At 39.9% G+C, this 20,652-nt stretch overlaps 1 protein-coding gene across 2 annotated transcripts; it reads left to right on the top strand.

Moving 5' to 3' along the window:
- Nucleotides 1-204: 204 nt before the first annotated feature.
- On the top strand, nucleotides 205-18,166 carry KATNA1 (katanin catalytic subunit A1). Of its 2 annotated transcripts, none has more exons than XM_056488334.1 (11): nucleotides 205-319; nucleotides 5,106-5,280; nucleotides 5,911-6,068; nucleotides 6,859-7,042; nucleotides 8,903-9,024; nucleotides 10,409-10,514; nucleotides 10,849-11,007; nucleotides 12,117-12,243; nucleotides 13,656-13,790; nucleotides 14,054-14,180; nucleotides 17,825-18,166. In XM_056488334.1, exons 2-11 carry the CDS (start codon nucleotides 5,110-5,112, stop codon nucleotides 18,021-18,023), a joined length of 1,488 nt encoding a protein of 495 aa, XP_056344309.1. In that variant the 5' UTR covers nucleotides 205-319; nucleotides 5,106-5,109; the 3' UTR covers nucleotides 18,024-18,166. The 2 variants fall into 2 exon arrangements, with proteins under 2 accessions (XP_056344309.1, XP_056344310.1); XM_056488335.1 differs by lacking the exon at nucleotides 205-319 and adding an exon at nucleotides 2,334-2,610.
- Nucleotides 18,167-20,652: the final 2,486 nt, after the last annotated feature.

Raw genomic sequence — 20,652 nt, 5'->3', positions numbered from 1 at the left:
TTCTTAACGGCTATATTAAAAAATTAAATTTTTAAACTTAAAACCAAAGCAGCTCTTCGCTTTTAGCAATAGCGCTCAAACACGCACACCTCCTTATGCCCGGCCGGCCGGACCTTCTCCCCCGTCCCACCAAGCTGGAAGTGACGCAGCCGGATTTGCCTTCAAAAATTGCCGGCGGCGGCGGCGGGAGGAGGCGGCGGGCAGGGCCGGGGCGGGGCCAGCGCCGCGGCAGGAGGAAGGGGGCGGAAGAAGCCGAGGGGTCGTGGCTGGTGCCGCCAGGAGCTGGTGCCGCCGCCGCGGGTGCGAGCTCCGGAGAGGAGTAAGTGAGTGAGAGGGGCCGCGGGTGCGGCCCGGGCCGCTGCACAGGCGGGCGCGGGCGGGGGGCGATGGCCGCGCCCCGCGTGTGGGACCACCCCGAGCGGTGCCGGGCGCGGGGGCTCCGGCTGCTCTGCCCCGCGGCCGGGGCTGCTGTCGCGACAGCCGCGACCGCGGAGCTCATGATGTCGGGCTGCGGCTCACACGTGCTCGGCGCCGCACGGGGCATCGCCGGCGGGGGCTGCGGCTGCCCGCAGGTGTGCGGCCGGCGCTGGCCCGGGCACGGCGCTCTGCTTCCTGAGTGTCCCTGCACCCTCCACCTGCTTTGTTGGTTTGGGGGCTTTGTGGTAATGTGCGGTAATCTGCGATGATGCAAGTTTTCTCTCCAGAGAGAAGCTGCAGGCAGCAATTCCAGATATCTGTTCAGCCGCGGATTTCTCTAAACTTTCAGAGTAATTTGTTAATTTAACATTGATCATCAAAAAGAATGCAGAGGGAAGAAAGAAGCCTGTTCGATAAAGCCTTCTGAAAAGCTTAGCCTCGAAAACATAAAATCACATGCCAGGTGTATCTCTGCCTAGTGATTGATTTTTTTAAATGTTTTTTTATTTTGCACAAACTGCCAGCCATACTTATGTTTGTGGCTGCTAGTGGTTCTTCTTCTTCTTCTCATACAGCAACGGCAGGAGAACCACTTTGTTTAGTATCCAGTAAGTCTGGCAACTCTTCTTCCCAAGTAATCAATGCTATCACTTGTTGACACCAAATGTCGCTGGCCGTGGATGTTATGACGAAGAGTATTACAGATGAAAGGGAGCTCAGAGGTGATGCAGGCCATCGTGCCATCAGTAAAAATTCCTGATTCCTGAAAGCTGTTACTTTGGGGTGGTTTTTTCTCATCTGGCTTGCCAAGAGAACTTTGCAAATATTACACGGCTGCTTTGATGTCAGAGCCTGTATAGCAGGCTGACATAATGGAAACGTGTGCACTCTGCCAAAATTCAGGCTCTGGCTTTGTCCAGACATTAAGGTTGGAGCAAAGAACTCCTTGGAAGTATTTTCCCTGTGTGGCTCATGCTGTTCTTCGAATCAGCAGGTTCACCACAGTAATTTACACACTCCAGTGTTAATATTCACTTTTAATACCTGCATATCAATCTCTTCTTTTATTTTTTAAGGTTTGGGGGAATTCTTTGTGTTACAGGATTGATGTAGTGTTCCTGGATTCTAATGTATGGCTGTGAACAGAAATTACTTACAGTCCTTTCTACTGATGGGTTCTTGAAGTTATTATGGAAAACATGAAGTATCCCCAGTGTTTTCTTGATAATGGTTAAGCTGATGTCTTTCAAATGAAGTACAAAAATAAGTTCCAAAACCTCATTCTCACAAGCTGTAGGGAGCTTGAACTTCTGTTAGGTTCAGCCCTTACTGGACTTGGCTGTTTTATACTCTATAAATATTTTAGGTCCTTGGAGCAAATGATAAAACGTATTTTGTAACTAGAGATGGGTTAATTTCAGGGAACCTTATATACTCACAGCTGGTGTGAAGAGTGATTATTCTTGTTGTGAAGTTTGTGTGTTTGTACACAGTGAAGAACTAAACTTGCAAGACAAAGTGCTTAGGTTATTTTCCTTTTATCCTGTTTGCTGTAAACTTTAGAGCTCTTCACTGTTTCAGCGGCTGTTGGAACCTAGATAACTCCAGTGGTCATGATTCATGGAAAGGTTGTGGCTGATAAGTGCAGACCTGCTGCTTTAACATCCTGTTACATGATAGCACCAAGTATTTGTAAACACATGTGATATTGCTAAGTAAATACTTTAAAAATTATTAAGTAGTGCAGGATTAGTTTTGTGAGGGTTTTAATCCCTTCAGTTCTGGATTTGTGTGTAGTCACGCTTCTCCCATGTCCTCCACCCTGTTGAGCTGCCCTAGTATATTGTGACCTTCTGCCACAAACTTCAATCTACTAATCTACAGATTAGCACTCTAACTCTTCTTTTTCCCCTTAGAACTGCTTAGAACTTCACTTACAAGTGCAGCAGACCCACAGACTGTCCTTAGTGTATCAGCTCTGACACTGCCTGAAGTCAAGTGGCAGCAGCAGTGGCGTGTCCAGACATAAGCAGAACCAGCAGCTTTTTCTGCCTCACTTGTACGCAGGAGCCTTGTATTTGAAAGCCACTTCAAGCTCTTTTTCTCTCATGAGTCAAGATGAAGCAACAAATTAAATTGGTCTTCTGGTTTAAACGAAATTGTCTTGCATTTTCAATAGCACTGATGAAACAGGTAGATTCCCTATAGCATTATAAACTTGAGTGAATACCTTTTTTTCCTGTTTTTCTTTCCATTATTCTGCTTACATGTTTGTTTCTACTTTCTGTCCTTACATTCTCTGCCCTTTCTAACCTGAAACTGTCATTGACACTTTTATTATGTGCTGTGCTATCCTTTTGGTCTCAAGCTTTCATATGTTTCTGACTTAACCTGTTTAAGGTTTGTTTTTTTTTTTTAATTCTAGTTATTTTCGCATTTCCAAATGAAAACTATTTGTGCAAACTTTTTTTTTTTTTTTTTTTTGTATGCATAAAGTTGCTGTTCTGCTTGGATTGCTCTACAGCATTCAGTGAAAAAAAAGTTACCTGTGACTCCCCTCTGTATTTAAAAGTTTAGTTTGCTTTTAGTAACTTGCTATTACTTGATTTTTAAAATGTCTGTTAGCAACTTGCTCAACGTGTGATTTCAATAGTGTTAGTCATCAGTTTGAATCCTCAGGACAGGCAAACAGGTGTATCTGGTAGGATGAGCAGGAGTGGAAAAGCTTGCTCCTAAATACAGCAGGGAAAACTCTGTTAACATCTGTGTGGTGATCCATACAGCAGTTGACAAACATCTTCAGGCTCTTTTCTCTTTTGCTGAGCTTAAAACCAACAAAACTCCCAAGCCAAACTACCTCTCCAAAGCCTAATTAGCCTGGGATGTGTTAGTCTTTGTAGCTGGTGGTCACACTGACTATCAGTTTGTAGGCATGGTGGCCAGCTGGGCGAGTCTCTGGCCGGAGTGGGATCACACCCTGGAGGTTCTGTGATAGCAGGTTTCCTGCTCACCCCCACGGGTCCCTCTGCTGTGATGGGTCTGGGCTCTCAGGAGCCTCTCTTCAGCTCCTCTGCTGCCAGAGTTTTTGCTGTTCTGGACTCAGAATTTTGACAGCAGCTATTTGCTCCAAGGGGAGCTGGGGAAGGAAGAGGAAAGAAGCAAAAAAAGAAGAGGATGTTGGCACAGGAATGCCTGAGCTGTGTTTCTGTGCATGAAACTGCTTGGGAAGGGGACAGAAAAAAGGAGTGAAAGCCCTGAACTGTTTGATTTGTACTTAGCAGCCCCTCTTTACAATGGAGAGCTCACATTTGAGCAATAGGTTGGCAGATGTATGCAAAGAGTGGCTTCTGAAACCTCTGGTAATGTGTCCGACCCTGACCTGGTCTTGAAATATATTCAATCTTAAGTCTGTTTATTGCGCATGTGAATTCAGTGCCTCTTACATTCTTTAAATAGTTGATCTGTATCAAGTATGCTTCATCCCAGGGCTTAGCTGGAATTGCTTGTCTGCAGTTGCTTCTTCCTGGCACTGGGTACAGGTACCAGAATGAGAGCAGGATGGCTCTCTTGCAGGCATGTTTTTTTTCTGATTTTAATGTTTTCTGTGCCTGGTTAGGAAATTATGAGGCGAGTGGGGAAACTCTTGGTGTGTAAGAGACAAGAAAAGTGGAGACAGCACAGATATCTTAGAGGGCAAGGGGATGGGGTGTACAGGACACTGACAGTAATGTGGGACAACTGCTTTATGGACTGTGGCACTATAAAGAATGAGTCCACTTCTACTGCTTCTACTTCTACTGTACTTACATAAATAATACTTCTGTGCTATTCTAACCTAAAAGCACAGATTCTGTTAGTGCTGCAAAGTAGTCACAGTCTATGATGTTTGCTCCAAAAAACCACAAGCAAGCACCACTGACAGGGAAAACCAGCATAGTTTGTACAATATGTTAAATAAAATGGGTAGTTATGCACTAAATGTTTGATTGTGGTTTTTGCTTACCTTTCAGTGATAACTTACCTTGATCTTTTTTCAGGAGTTTCTTTTTAGGTGTACGAATGAAGGTGATAGGAAGGTGCAGGCTGGGCATAGAAAGTAGATATTTGTTTCAAAGAAACATTAAATAAAATTGAAAAATTGTAAAATCAAGGTAATGGAAGAATAGTGTTTTCCAAAAGGCAAAATCAGGCTATTAAAATTCACACACACAGAAGGTTAAGGCGAAAAAAATTGACAAAACATAATGCATTAGGGAAGAAGGGTGAAACATAATGCATTAGAAAGAAGGGCTTTGATTTATTGCTTGTTTGGTGTTTTTACCAGGCAGAGTAAAATACTAATTTATCTTACAGAAGAATAAAGAGTTAAAGAGAGTATGCAGTTGTGATTTGTAATAATGCATTTCAATCTATTTATCTTATATGGGCTTTTTGATACAATCTCCATTACAAGAAACAGAGCTGTGACGTGAAAAGTTTAATTTCTACTAATAGAACTTCAATTATCTTTTTTATATATATGACATTCATTTTAGGCCCTTTTTTTTTGTAATTAATATTTTCTCACTTCTATGTTTTGATATGCCAAGTGAGGTAATAAGCATATGAAAATACTTGCAAAAAATTGTTTTAGTACTCGGTTGTTTTTTTTTTAGTTTCCTTAATATTTCCTTTTTTATTTTTTCCAGCTTCATGTTGAACATGAGCCTTGTTATGATCATTGAGAATGTGAAGTTGGCCCGTGAATATGCCTTACTGGGGAATTATGACTCTGCAATGGTCTACTACCAGGGGGTTCTTGACCAAATGAATAAGTATCTGTACTCTGTGAGAGATACCTACCTGCAACAGAAATGGCAGCAGGTAAATAGCACTTTTCTGGGGCATTTTGAGGGAAAATAGACTTAAGTCATCTTTATGACTTCTTTGTCTGTCAGTGGCAGAACAGTCAATGGAACATGGCTCTGAGGAGCCACTGCACTGTCTGCCATGACAGCTATGCTGATGAGTAGCCCTGTTATGTTCAAGTTTTTTAGTCTGGTATCATTCAGGTCTTATTTCCCTCAACGTTTTAGTGGGACTAAGGTCCTTAATAGCAAGTTGATAATTTGTCCTCAACAAAAACCCTCTTTTTTTTTTTTTTTTTTTTTTTTTTTTTTTTTTTTTTTTGGTGATATTCTGCCTATTAGGTTGATACTTTTGATTGATAAACTATCTTTTAGGTTCTGTCATACCTGTTTAATCAGCAAAATTTGTCAAAAGTCTCTTTGATGTTAAATCCAAAATCTCTTTGTTCTTTAAATGTGCTGAGGAAGGCAGAAAACCTCCTTAATATCTAATGTGTGTAATTCTTGTTTATTGAAGTAGAATTAGGTAGCCTGTTAAACCCTGTGGAATCCATCCAGGCATTACATGGGCTTGAACAGAGGACTGTTACAAACTTATTTCCAATGTGCTTAGTCTACCTTTTTTTTTTTTTTTTTTTTTAATCAGGTTTGGCAGGAGATAAGTGTGGAAGCTAAGCATGTGAAAGATATAATGAAAACACTGGAGAGTTTTAAACTAGACAATACTCCATTGAAAGCCTCACAACAAGAATTACCAGCTCATGATGCAGAAGTCTGGTCTTTGCCAGTACCTGCTGAACGTAGGTAAGAGGAAACCTGAAGACCTAAATTAATATTTATCAGGACAAAATGTGCTTTGACTTCAGCCTGTTGTGGTGTAAGTTTTGTTCTTGAGCTTAGATGTGTAACACTTGCACCAGCAGCTTGACACCATTGTGGTGGAGGAGGTGTCATTTTGAGGCAGCCTAATCCAGAATGTTCTGGGGCTTTTATTTTACATAGTCCTGACTAATGTCAAGTTTCTTTCCACCCCCTCCCACCCCCCCCCCCCACTGTTGCCTTAGTTGTTTGGTTTTTGGTTTTGAGTTTTTATTTCACTTTTGTCTCTGTTGGCGTTAATTAGCTGGTTCAGGATGTTGAAGACTTCTGTGTGTCTAGTGTTTTTTTTGTTTGATTTGGGTTTTTTGTGAGTAGCAATCTGACATGGGTCACTTGAGGTTCTAACACATGGCTGTGGTAGCATGAAGAAGGTGACAGGAGTACATGCAAATGTGCATTTTGATGGAAAGTGACTTTTAGATTACTTTAGCTGTATTGTCAAATTATTGTTTGTTTGTTCATTTTTTCTAAGTTCCGTATTATTTCTACTGATGAAATATACAAAGCAAGGCACTTGTTTAAGCAAGTAGACACTGAGCTTGTTGCACAGGGAAAATGAATTTTTAGTCATAATCTAAGAATATGTCTTGTTCCTGGCATACAGATTTTTATCTTGAGCAAAATGGCTTTTCAGTTTGTAAGCAGTTGATTTGGTTATGTAGTGCTCACCAGTGGCTTTACACTGAGGCTTTTTGCATATGTTACAACTAATTAGACCTTCGCCAGGACCCAGGAAGCGCCTGTCTGCTCCGTGCAGTGATTGCAGAGGTCACAATAACCGTGTAAGTGCCGCTGTCAGAGGCTCTCACCGTCCGTCCTCTCGAAACCCCAGTGACAAAGGGAAGGCGGTCCGCAGCCGGGAAAAAAAGGATCAGCAAAATAAAGGAAAAGAGGAAAAGGTAAACTTGCAAATAACTTCACAGAGTTGAGAAACTCAGTTGTGCTTTCTTGCTACTAAGTGTATTAGAAAGTGACATGCCTATAAAACGTTTCTTCTGTCCGTGTCAGTGTGCTGATTTAAATCTCACCCTGTAAGGTGTCTTTTTTCTTTGCGCACAGTGTTGGTCATGGATTAATTAAAAACAAGCAATCACTCTGGGAAGCTGGGGTCTGGTAAATATATCTGAAGGTGGGTGTCAGGAGGATGTTTCCAGGCTCTCCTTGGTGGAAAAGGACAAAAGGACAAAGGCAACAGGCGGAAACTGATGCTCGGGAAGTTCCAGCTGAACATGAGGAAGAACTTTACAGCGCGGGTGACCACGCACTGGAACAGATTGTCCAGAGAGGTTGTGGAGTCTCCCTCACTGGAGATACTCCAGATCCATCTGGACACAATCCTGTACCGTGCTGTGGGACAGCGCTGCTCGAGCAGGGAGACTGGAGCAGATGACCCACTGTGGTCCCTTCCAGCCTGACCCATTCTGTGACGTGTTTACTGCAACTTGAAGGCAGTTGTTTAAAATGATACTGCTGAATTTCTGAAGTAGAGCATGGTGGAGCTCATTCACATGGGACGTCCTTGTGGCTTAATTACTTTGAGTATAATTTAAGCCATAATTGACTTGCCTCTTCCAAAGCATATCAAGATTTACTTAATCCTTAAATGAGAACCTTACCTTTTTTTTTTTTTTCTTTTGAAACAATGCTGTAGCTCCATACTCCTCAGTTGTAAGGAACAAAACCCCAGCATACTTGAACTATAATCTGTTCTTGGCAATCAGAGTGCTTTAATTTTTGCTTTGTACTCTGGTTTCTATAAATTTAGCAGATGACCGAGGTAAGAGACCATATAGGAAATAGTAGATTCATAGTTTTCCAGGGTCTAAATAAATCAAATATCCATGCAATAGTTTGTTAGCTTTGGCAGCCTTAAGTTGTGGCAAGGTGTCATGGGCTGTGGAGGTAGCATAATCTACAAGGGTGGAATTGTTTAGCTGTGTAAGCTACTACTTTTATTAGGAGGTAAATTAGATTGTCTTTGAGTGATAATCCTCTCTCCATCAGAATATACCCACAGAGAGACAGGATAGGTCTCTTTTTCTCTTTTACAGTTGTTCTGCCATCACCAGTGCTTGCTGTTAAATGTATAAAACCAGGGTATGTCTAGTGCATTTTATTTCCTTTCAGTTGCATGGTCTCTGCTGTTTGAGCCCTTTCAACTATGAGGTTCTTTGCTTTAATTCTGCTGCAGAGCTGCTTCTCTGCTGCTCATGTCCATGCTTCTGTATCAGTTAATTAGCTCTGGTTTTATCCCATGGGTCTCCCTGCAGATCACCATTGCTCATTCTACATATGGAAGTCATGCTTATTTTTTTTTTTGTGTCCGACATACGTGGCATATTTATGACACTTTGAGAATTTGAGATACTCTCAGTGTGACACTTTGTAGTTCAGTCTTACATGTTATTTTCTCCTACTCTGTCTCTGATAACTTCAGATTTCTGTGGGAGAAGAGGCAGAAACTGTTATGCTGGGATTAGGTGTATGCAGTTTTGATTAGGTACCAAAACAAAGAAGCTGTATCAGTACAATATGTTGGCTTTGGGGAGAAGGAAATGGAACCAGGGCAGTACAGAAATCTAGGTGAAGCACACAGATTCATCCTGCAGTGCAGCTGTAATATGGATGCTTCATAATTTTCATGCTGGTTTATGTTGCCACCTTCTAAAAATATGATGCTGTTGTGGACTTGTGGTAAAAAATTCATTAGTAGCATAATCATTGTTATGTATTTACATTATCATATCCTTTATATATAGAACAAATCCACATCTGAGATCTCAGAGTCTGAACCAAAGAAATTTGATAGTACTGGATATGACAAAGATTTAGTAGAAGCTTTGGAAAGAGATATAATTTCTCAGAATCCCAACATTCGATGGTAAGTTTGAGCAGCAGTTTGCTGCTAGTTTTTTGTGTTGTTTCTATTTCCTCTCACATGATATGACAAAACCTAAGTACTTTAACAGATACTTACATATAAAAAGTACATACAGGCTTTTCATACTGCCTTTAAATAGGCAGCTAAAGTAGTTGAATACTTCTAGAGGTCAAAAAAAAATTTTTTCCACACATAGATTCATATAATAATTTGGGCTGGATGGGACCTTTAAAGATCAGCTAATGCAGTCCCCTGCCATGGCAGGGACATCCTTCTCTAAATCAGGTTGCCTAAAGTCCTGCCCAACATGGCTGTACAAAGCTTCTCAAAATTTTCTGAGTCCTAAAATCAGTTCTTGAAATACTCTTTTGCAGTGTAAAAGTTTCTAATATCTGTCAGTGTCTCTTCATTTGAAAATCTGTTTTGCTACTCTGGGACATATCAAGACAGAAAACTGGTTAACAAAGAACTTATGTCAATATCGGAACCCTTTGAAACGTTGCTGGATGTAATGTGGCCACTAGTATAAAATACAGCCATGTGCCACTACCTTTACATAAATGTGTTAAATATTAAACCTTATATAAAGGTTGTTTTGTGTTCCAAATGTTTCCAAGCTTAGGTGGTTTTGAGAGGATTAAATGAGCAAAAATCTTCTGGCAAATAAAGTAGGCTTTCAAAAAAACCTGAGCTGTCCCACAAAACACTTTGTGTGCATGCAACTGTCTTGTATTTCAGTTTAATATTTAAATATATGTTTCAATTTTTATATTGAATCCTAAATTGCAACTTCAGATTTGAAACTAATTCTTCAATAGATGTGTTTTGTAACCAAAATGTTACTTGGGCACATACTGGTAAGAGGAATGCCCTGAAAGTTACTTTCAAGGAAATAAGACCACCCTATAAGGTATCCAAGAAGTAATATTTTTGTAACTCTGAAAAAGAATTCTAAAAATTGTTTTTAATTCTGCTCCATTTACTAGTCTTCAACGAGTTGTTCTTCTAACAATGAAAGATGGTATTTAAATGTCATGGACATCCAACTTCTCAGCAAAACAAGAGAGTATAATTGGTAGTTAGCCTAAGTTTAACCAACCTGCTTTCTTCTGCTTGTCAGTATTCTTTGAATATTGACAGTGGTGCCCTAGTGAAATAATTAATGTTTTTTTTGCTTTTGCATCCATGTGGAGTCTGCCAGGCAATGTCAATTGTAGCTGTTACAGGCTTTTTCCATTAGAATGTAAATAGTTCAGGAAAATGAATTAGATTTGTGGGACAGCCAATGCATAACCAGAAGTTTAATTGTGTGGTTTTTTGAGGTGTGGAGTAATTCTTTTGCCTGCTGTCTGAATCTGTCAAACAACTTTCTCTTTCTTGTCAGGGATGACATTGCTGATTTAGTAGAAGCCAAAAAGCTGCTTAAGGAAGCTGTAGTTTTACCAATGTGGATGCCAGAGTTTTTCAAGGGGATTAGAAGACCGTGGAAGGTATGAAAAATCTGCTGCTGCAATCATAAGTAGGATTTTGAGATTGGATCTTGGCAGAGCAAGAAAATTCAAAAGTTCTACAGTTTAAATAAATTCTTCCCACATTTTAGTAACAAAAGTTATTGTAAATAATAGCAACAAAATAAAGATGTCAGCCAGGTGCCTGCGCACTGTCTTTGCTACATGTTTGCTTGTAAGCAATGATACTCATTACTTACTTTTGAATTATTTTTCAAGGGAAAGTTTCCATCCAGTCGTTTACTATTACCCTGAACAAACTGTAACATTCTGTTTTGATTCTTGTCCTAAAAGTGGTTATTTTTCATTTTAATAGGGTGTGCTGATGGTTGGTCCTCCTGGTACTGGAAAGACCCTCCTAGCAAAAGCTGTAGCCACTGAATGCAAGACAACTTTTTTCAATGTTTCTTCCTCCACACTTACCTCAAAATACAGAGGAGAATCTGAGAAACTTGTTCGTCTGCTGTTTGAAATGGTGATTTAAGTTTCTGAACATGAACAGTGGGATAATGAAGTAGAATCACCTCTGGAACAGTGAAACCATACCAAGGTTTCAAACTCAGGATTCATAAACAGCTCTCCAAGGTTTAAATGCAAGGGGCATTTCCCATTTGCCCATTTACATTTCAAGATTATTCCTAAATGGATTTATAAAAGCTGAAAAATAGGTTGTTTTTAATTTTCAGGGTTAGCTTGCTACATTAGAGGTAGCTCACTATTGGTGAGTGCTGCAGAACATACTTGAATGCAAATCTAGGGCTGGAATTAATTGCTTTCTGGGTGAGAACCCTATTTAGGCTGAGTGTTTTGTTGTTTTTGTGGGTGGTTTGTTGTTTGTGGTTAAAAGAAGTGGCCTTCCAAACTCTAGTTGGCTTCAGAGCACGTAATGCTTGAAATAATACTCAGAAAATAGTTGTCTTTTTTTTTCCATGTGTTAGCAGGTGTGTTTGCAGTGTTTGCTAGGTTGCCCAGTGCTGAAGGGGACAGCAAAGTTGCAATTACAGTAATCAGAAAAGACAGGAAATAAAAGATCTTTTACATTATAATTGCTAGGCAGGATACCAGCTTGTTTAATGTGACTGGTCAAAAATGCAGATAACACAATGAACAGCATCTCTACTGCTCTAATACAATAGCTTTTATTATCCTTGTCTTTAAATGCTCTTGTTTTCAAAAAGGTCAGTTGCTTCACAGTTGACCTATCTCTTGGACAGGTTCCATGTCATGGTTTTCCAGCTTAACATTCATCCTGGCTTTAACTGAAATCTTACTCAAGCATTCTGTGATGACTTTAACAATTAAAAATGTTACTCCTAATGCGGGAAACTACCTATAGCTTATGAAATGCTTGTTTATAGCCCTAAAAACTAGAGGACTTTGCCAAAAGCTCTTCTCAAATGCTCTGAATGAATGCACAGCTGCTCTGTACCTGAGTGTTGGGGTCTAAGAGAGGGAAGGGTGGGGATTGTTTGATGCATAGAAGCTGGGGTAAATACATCACTACTCAGCTCTGAATATGCTGCTGCTTCTCCAATGGGAGTGAACAGCTATTTCAGCTTCTGCTTTATCTTTTGCTTTCTTCAGGCTCGATTTTATGCCCCAACAACCATATTTATTGATGAGATAGACTCCATCTGTAGCCGCAGGGGAACTTCGGAGGAGCACGAAGCCAGCCGACGTGTCAAGGCAGAACTGCTAGTTCAGATGGATGGTAAATAACCTCATCCCTGGCAGCTGCTGGACTGGAGGAAACTTGAGGGGCAAAAATTAAAAAAGGAAAACTTCATTCTTCAGAAGCAGTTTTTCGAAAAGATCTTGTATTAGTGACCCAGAACATGGAAGATTCAGTGGAAAATATAAGATTTCAGAAGAGCGGCAGAAAAAAAATCTGCTTCTCAGTCTTTGCCTGGCATATCACTCAGTTTAAAATTAAGTAAAAAGTGGTTCGAAAGAACTGTTACCTGTTTCTATTTAAACTTCAAAGGCAGCATTACATTTAACTCTTTGGGATCTCTTTTTCTCCTAAAAATATAAATAACAAGTGAAGATAATCTGTTTTATAGAAGTGGTTGGGGGAGTTTTCATTTTAAGATACTGAGTTCACCACAGATATGTGGCTAATATCAACAAAAAGCAGGTAACAATGCAGAATTGCTATAGAGGTATCCATTTTATATTCTGGGGAGCAGAGAGGAGGAAAGGAACTACTGAGAAGTGCTAATCTGTGGACTGATTTGTGATAGAGTTCCATGAGTCAGAAGATTTGCATATTTATTTCTCCTCCTCTGATGTTGGTACCCTTTTATTTTTGTCTTTAAAGAGCAGCAGTGCTCTAATACTGTTCTCATATCAAGTATGTACATAATCTGATTTTATTAGTAAGAACTATTTGAATCCTTTTACTTAGGCATTCATAAATGGTATTTTATATGCAGACTCTCAGTGGCTATCCCACAGTCTAATCCTGTTGTTCTAAGCAAAACAGTAGACACAGAGAGCAGCAACTTTAACAAAATTACCTTCTTCCTGTTGTAGCAGATCTATAGTATTCAGAAACTGAGGTGTTCTATCTGTCTCTAAGAAGTTGTGATTTAGTCCAAAATCCAAATTTAAACTTTCACTTCAGCAGTTTGTACAGTCCACCTGTGTATAAGAAACTTTTGGCCTGACTTCAGAAGTGAAGACCCCTTGTAAGGGGAGTCGTGCTGCTTTTGTGTGGCTGTTGGTGAATACTGTGGGGAGGTTGGTTTTTGGTGTGGTGATGGTGTTGGGCGTTGTTTTGTTTCCTCACGTGCTGCTGCAAAATGTTGACATAAAAATTCAACCAATGTTGTGGGAGAAGTACAAAAAGCTGTGTAAAACCATTCTAGCCATGATGGAGAGGAATTTCCTGGTCTGAGCAGTGGCCTATGCCCCTGCTGCTGTTTAAACCAAGCTTCCATTTATGCTTGCAGGCTGTCATAGAGATGAAAAAGCGAGCTCCGTTGCGCTTGGTGATTCTATTATGCTTGGGCTCATTAAAGTGCAATAGAGCAGCTTTTTTAATACTGCAGAACTGTTTTCTCTGTAGATGAAATTTCAAAACATTTATGTGTATTTTACCTCCTCTTTTCTCCACTGCAGGTGTTGGGGGGGCTACTGAAAATGATGATCCTTCTAAGATGGTCATGGTACTTGCTGCTACTAATTTTCCTTGGGATATTGATGAAGCCCTAAGACGGAGGCTAGAAAAGAGAATTTACATTCCTTTACCATCAGGTATGAAGAATTGGGGAAGAGGAGTGGTTAAAAATTCTGAAATCTAAACTTTATCAACACTCCTGTAGTTTTGGTCACTTGGTTTAAAAATCTAATTGATACGTGTATGCAAATTCACTTATGGCTTCAGGACCAGCTTAAATCTAAATGTGAACATTTACTCTTGTAACAAGTACAGCATTCTTTTTCTCATTCTTCACTCTTATCCTCCTTTATCTTCAAAAAGCAAATTGTACAGACTTAATTTTCTTTTCTGTGATTAGCCAAAGGTAGAGAGGAGCTCCTAAAAATAAATCTGCGAGAGCTGGAACTGGCTGATGATGTTGACCTTGCAAACATAGCTGAGAAAATGGAGGGTTATTCAGGTGCAGACATTACCAATGTATGCAGGTAAGTTGACGTTGCATCATTTGTGTTACTACTGCTGAAACTTTGGGAAAACTGTTTGTAAGATAACCAGTTTGCATGACTGAAGTTATTGGATAAGCATGACTGTAACTTATCTCTTATGTATGGCTAAAAGGTGAAATACTGCAGTAATATTTACCTAACTTTCCATTTGAAGAGTAGTTGCAACCTAGTAATCTAATAGCTGTGATTTAGGTAAAATTCCACCTTCTTTCATACAGACTAAATTCCATGCAAGAGGATGGTAGGTAAACTTTAATTGGTAGAGTTTAACTTGTAAGTCATTCTGCTTGGGCTGTATGACTTCTGCAGAAATCCATATGTAAGAGGCAACAGTGATAGGGGCTGGAATAACTAAAGTGAAAATATGGAGTTTTCTCCTTTCATGATATGGAAAAGGTGTAGAGTCTTGTGTGATGGTACGAGAGCTGTGTACTCAGCACATGGGATTTTTGTGATGAGACTGACTAAAGTTTTCTAAAGTGCTTTTTTTTTTTTTAAAGTGCTACCTCCTTCATTTCCCTGTCTCCTCTGTACTGTTGGCATACAGTTGTTTGTGGGCCTGTTCTCTAGCCTGGATTCCTGAAATAATTAACTAAAAATACCTTCTAATTCTTCCCTTATTTTTCTTTGAAAAATTGGAAAGGGGAGGACTGATCTGTTGAGAGACAAGTGTCAGTTATCCTATTTACATCAGAAGACTTGCACTGGCACAATTGCAGCAGTGGCAGACTGAGATCTGCAGTACAGGACAGAGAACTGAAGCTGCTTAAGATGCAGTTGTCACCTGATAAGCACCTGTGTAATGCTGCTTTCAGGCTTTGGAGGTAGCACTGAAGTGTGGCAGCTTGAGCTGCTGGTTGCTCAGCCCGACTGTTGTGGGGCTGTGCTTGGAGCAGGGTGAGAGAGCTGGAGTGAAAGCACATCCTGGCTGCTTCCTCAAACGCGGATCCGTTTCTTGCCTAGATTCTTAGCACGGCTCTGCAGACACGTGTCAGCACAGCTGAGAGGACAGTCTGCTGTGCCACAGGGATGAAAGCAAGTAGCCTGTACACAAAGCTGCCACCAGAGGCTCTGTCAGCAGGGCCACTGCAGACTGAGCTAAGTTTGGAGCCTCAGTATGGTTTGCTGAACAAACCTTGCGCAGTGTCAGCGAGAGGAATGGTATGTTAGTTGCTCTGAATCTGTGTTGTGGAGATTTGTTTCATTTGTAGGTTTGTGAGGTGAATTTCTGGTGGTGTTTTGATCAGTCTGGGTTCTGCTTTGAAAGCAGTTTGTGCTAATGGGTTCATGTTATATGAAAGAGTTTATTTGGTCTGATGCTTTGTGCATTTTAGCTGCAGTTTGTCTCCTCCAGTCTGTTCTGTGTTTGTTGTTTGTAATTAATTTTATACTGAATATCAATACACTTATTTTAGAAATGAAAATACTTGTAATGTTTTTCAGTGAATTTTGTGTGTATGTATTTGTGCACAATTACTTTTGATTTTTTTAACCAAAGCCCCTTTGTACAAATACTATTAAGCAAAAAAAAAAAAAAAAAAGATAAACAGATTAAAAAACCACAAAGAAACATCTGAATCTTCTATTTGTGGCAGTCTCTGAAGTGATGACTGAGGTGGCAGCAAGCAGAAGTACAGATGAATTGAGATTTGGATGTAGGTGGTTTGAAATCACTAAGTATTCATATTAGCCTCTGTATTTACACATTGTTCATGGTGTCAGCAGAAATAGCTCTTGGATATGATTGTTTCATTTACACTGAGACAAAAAATGTGGATAATTTAAAAGTGCTTTTTTATGGTTCAGGCCCTCAGAATACAAGCATAGTAAGTTTCAAACCTATATACTACTGCAACAGTCCTTGCTAGTGACACAAACAAAACATAGGAGTAAGTGGACCAAGAACTCTGGTTTACTGAAATGACCCTCCTGTCTTAAAGAATTTGAGATGAAATCCAAAGTTTGCTGGGCCTGAGTAAAAACTAGTCAGAAGTAACACTATAGTTCCAGCAGTCACGCAAAACCAGGGGGAAATGAAGATGAAAACGACATTCAGGAAATACAAAATGCATCCAAATTGCAGATTAGATGTGAGTGTGAACTAACTTTGAATTGTTTTGAGTGGACTGAAAGGCCCTTAGAACAGAACTGGCCCCTGCTGTGTCTTCCAGTGGGTGGCTGCCTGCTTTTTGAATTGAGCTTTGGTGCGTCTCCAGGCACCAGGAGTTCAGTTTGGAATGACTGTCCATAAAATGATTTTACAAAAGGAAGTGGTGGCAGCTGCACTTCAGCTCTGTCAGTGTATTAAGGTATGATGGGCTTGTTGGTTGGTTGGCTGGATTGTTTTTGCTGGACTTTCTTTTTTTAACTGCTCTCTGGAAGCAAATTAGATGCATGGAATGTCCCCTCCACCCCATTGTGTAACAGTAGCCTATGGTTTACAGATGATGTGGTAACAGCAAAGCGTGGTGATACTTGGTTGAAATGGAGTTAAACAAATTTTGGTTGTTCTGAAATTTTAGTTCCTCTCTTAGAGATTTTAATTTATTAACTAACACTGAGATTAACTCAGTTTGTCAGAGCATGGTGCTAATAATATCAAGGTTGTGGATTCGATCCCTATACAGTCCATTCATTTAAGAGTTGGACTTCATGATCCTTGTGGGTCCCTTCCAACTTGGAATATTCTGTGATTCTGTGAATTACTTAGTAAATTCCTGAAGTCTGGAAGTCTGACAGTTATGATTTCCTTTATGGGGAGGGGATGGTACTGAAACAGAATATACTCAAACCTTTTTTCTAAGTCTTTCCAGAGGACAGTGTGTAAGTTTTTCTTTCTTTGGATTCTCACCTTCTGATATGACACAATATACTATTGTGATATCACTGAGATTACACTTCCATCTTCTTTACTTCTAGATGATAAGCAGCATTTTCTTGTTATTATAAGATACATAACAATTACTTAGCAGGACCTTCAGTAACCTTCCAGTGTTACCTAATTATCACCTCACCAGCTCATCACCTGCTGCTACCAGATTTACTGCTGGAAATCTAAATGTAGTCAAACTTAACACGAAATAAAAAACACTCAGTGCTCATTAAGGCCAGAAGTTTGAGGAGCTACAGACAGAACAGATTTTATTTAAGAGTTCGCTCTTCAGTGTATGGGTTGGAGGTAGATACTGGTGACTCCTCTGTCTTTGAAGCGGGATTTCTGTTTTAAACCAGGGAACATTCAAAACCCTCCAGCTACTCCTTCCATATCTAGGAGGAGTGAAATTATTATTACCTTGTTCCTATTTAAAAATACCATAAACAGCAGTTAATCATAGCCATGCAGTGGCATTAGCTAAACCAGTTTGTCTTTACCTCTTTTGCCTAGCCTGTGAATAGTAGCTGCTCAGATATCTGGTGAGGATAATGCCATGTTTGAAAAATATGGATAACATGGTATTGTAACTTGTACAAGCACTTGGAGATCTTCCTATAAATGTTTGCAGTTCTTTATTCAGTCTTTTTGAATGTAGCAGCTTAATTCAAATGCTGTGTTGAACTTTCAAACAACTGAACTCACCATCCTATACTGAGTAATGATTTTATTTTCTTACCCTCCTGACTAGAGATGCATCATTGATGGCTATGAGGAGGCGTATTGAAGGCTTGACACCAGAAGAAATAAGAAATCTTCCCCGAGATGAAATGCACATGCCGACAACTATGGAAGACTTTGAAATAGCTTTGAAGAAAGTTTCTAAATCTGTTTCTGCTGCGGACATTGAGAAATACGAGAAATGGATAGTTGAGTTTGGATCATGTTGAGTTGTCTTCTCTTGAAGAAACCACCTTGTGTCTTAAAACAGCTTTAGAAGTAATTGGTGATGTGTCAGTGCACTGCATGCTCTTTTTAACTTTTGTAATTTAAGAGCAACAGATGTCTAAATAAATTTTTTTCTAAAATGCAAGATCTGCCCAACTCTCTTTGAACTAGCTCAGAAGTCACCCATTTTTCTCCAATGCTGATGGTATCTGGTTTTTGATTTTCAAGATTTTGAAATTACTTTAATACTAGAACTCCTTTCATCAGAGTATTTTCTCTTGAAAAATTGCTGTTGTGTCAATAAAACCCCCCAAATTAGCTCTGCTGAGTGAGTCAGGGATGCTGGGATTTTGAAAATGGGACAAACAAGATGCAGTTATACAGATAGTTTTCCTAGCTGATCTTGGAGAATTCTACCCTTAAACTGTTGTTAAAGAACATGTGCAAGGCCTGAGATGTGGAACAGAAGCCTTCATCCTGGAACAGTCAGTGGAGTCTGTGAAGTTTGAACAAAGGCTTTGATCTTTATGGTTTACAGTAGCTGTTAAATAATATTAAAATATGTCCAGCCGGTGTAAACTAATTCTGTGCAGCCAGCAGTGATGCTGTCACATGTGTAATTTCCTTGTTAGTCTGAGAAATCAAAAGCTTTCTGCATTAATTCTGAAGTAGGTGTTTCTTCCTTGACTGACTGGTACTGCAAGCAGCAAAACACTACACTGGTGAGTTGAGTCCAGGTTTACAGGGTTATTCTGGTAAGGCTGTTCTGATAAGGCAGCATGTGTTGTGTTTGTGCTTAATTAATAACCCTGACTCTACAATTGACAAAATCTAAATTCTTGTTTTTCATTATTTAACTGCTTCTACATGCCACTTACTATCTGAGAATGGTTCTGCAGTAATCATTTTAGAGGTAATAATTTTAGATTTTGCTGAACAGTGCTAATTTTAACTAAACCACTTTTAAATTCTATCCATTTTCTGCTGTTTGGGAAACACTTCCTCCTGCTAGCTCCTTCCAGTGCAGCCAGCTGTAGCTCTGCTTATGGGTAAAGTTAATGATTTTTCATGAGTCAAATAAGTCTGGACTTAGCTGGTAGGTACATGTTATATAAAGCTGACTGTGGAATTCCTGCTCATGTGTCTCTTCAGATGCTGCAAGGTGGGTGGGAAGGACAAATGGTAATGCAAAGTTGCAGTCTGAGTAGGAGGCAAGTGCATCTCAAAGACACAGCTGTGTAAATGCCATTATTGTGAGCATCTTGTTCATGTGCCTAAAATTCATTGCTATGAGTGACAGCTGGACACTCTGAAAAGGGACTTCCAGCAGTGTCAGCGAGGACAGGCTCAAGACACTGAGACCTTGTGAGAGCCCCTGAATCCCTGGGTGGACCTGGCATGATGAACCCAGAAATGAAAGGGAAAAGTTGAGTGAGTATACAGGTGTGTACATTTATAGACTTCCATTTCCAGAATGCAAAACAAATTTACTATTTTTCAGATAGTCTTATGTGTCAAGAGTTGATAAAAATACACAGTATTTTGAAGATGTGGGTACTCTTAATATTTATTTTCCTGTTTGTATGTAAGGATGAGAGTGTAGCTGTCAGCTGTTGTTGCAGATTTCTTCTCATAATTCACTGCAAACAAACCAGAATACTTAATCTGTCTCCCACATAAGAAGGGAGAGTAGGCAAGCTTTGGTCCTTGGCAGCAGTCCATAAAGGGGCCACTTAGACTGAGTGATATATTTTGAGATAAAGTCTCCTAAAGTAAACCTCAACTTAAAAGCAGTAGTTTAGTATTCAGCCAGCCCTGTTCACTCTGAATGAACAAAATTAGCATCTCTGTAATGTGTAATATGGGAAAGAAAAGGTGATGAACCTCTGAGCTACAAATTCAGCCTTTATTTTGGTTTGGAATACACAGTGTGGTGATACACAGTCCTGAACATAGGAAGGGCTGCAGTGAGATGTTTGTGAGGAGATGATGTTTCTGTTTCTACAAACCTACCACTATCTCACCAGGGATTTTTTTTTTTGGTAGATGGGTTTTGTTGTGGTTATTTTTCAGTTCCCAGTCCCCCCACATACCTTCGTCTAGAGGGCACATGTATCCTGATCAGTTCCTGTCCTGGAAAAATAAGACCTACCATAACAGGCATGCATGACAGTTGCCCTTTTCTTACTGTCTTAGTTGGGTGAGGCAGTTTTTTAATTGATTTACAAAATAGTTCAGAGTGGTGCCAGCTCAGAATAGCACTCCTGAAATGCAAGAGACTTGTGATTTGGGATGCTAAAGCAGAAACACAAAAGCTTTTTAAAGACTTGGAAACTCTAGCTCCTTAAAGCAGCAGAAACTGTCTGGCAGTTACTGTGTTCAAGACTTGCACTATTTTTAGAATTTCATTAACCTGATGGTGATACTTCTTTCCTGGTGCTTTGTAACTTCGCAGAAATCAGCCAAGATTTAAAGCAGTACCAACACTTTCTGGCTTAACCACGCATTTTTTGCAGCTGTTTAGAACAGCAAAATCTCCTTGTGGCTTTTGCAGGTGCTTGGTTTCCAGTTTCATCAGGAGGGATGCAAAGAGCACATACAAACAGCTGCCAAGTTTCCATCTGCAGTGTA

The sequence above is a fragment of the Oenanthe melanoleuca genome, chromosome 3 (assembly GCF_029582105.1).
Source record: "Oenanthe melanoleuca isolate GR-GAL-2019-014 chromosome 3, OMel1.0, whole genome shotgun sequence".
Lineage (NCBI taxonomy): Eukaryota > Metazoa > Chordata > Aves > Passeriformes > Muscicapidae > Oenanthe > Oenanthe melanoleuca.
Note: the sequence above shows the minus strand (reverse complement) of the source record. Positions and strands in the feature narration are given on the sequence as shown.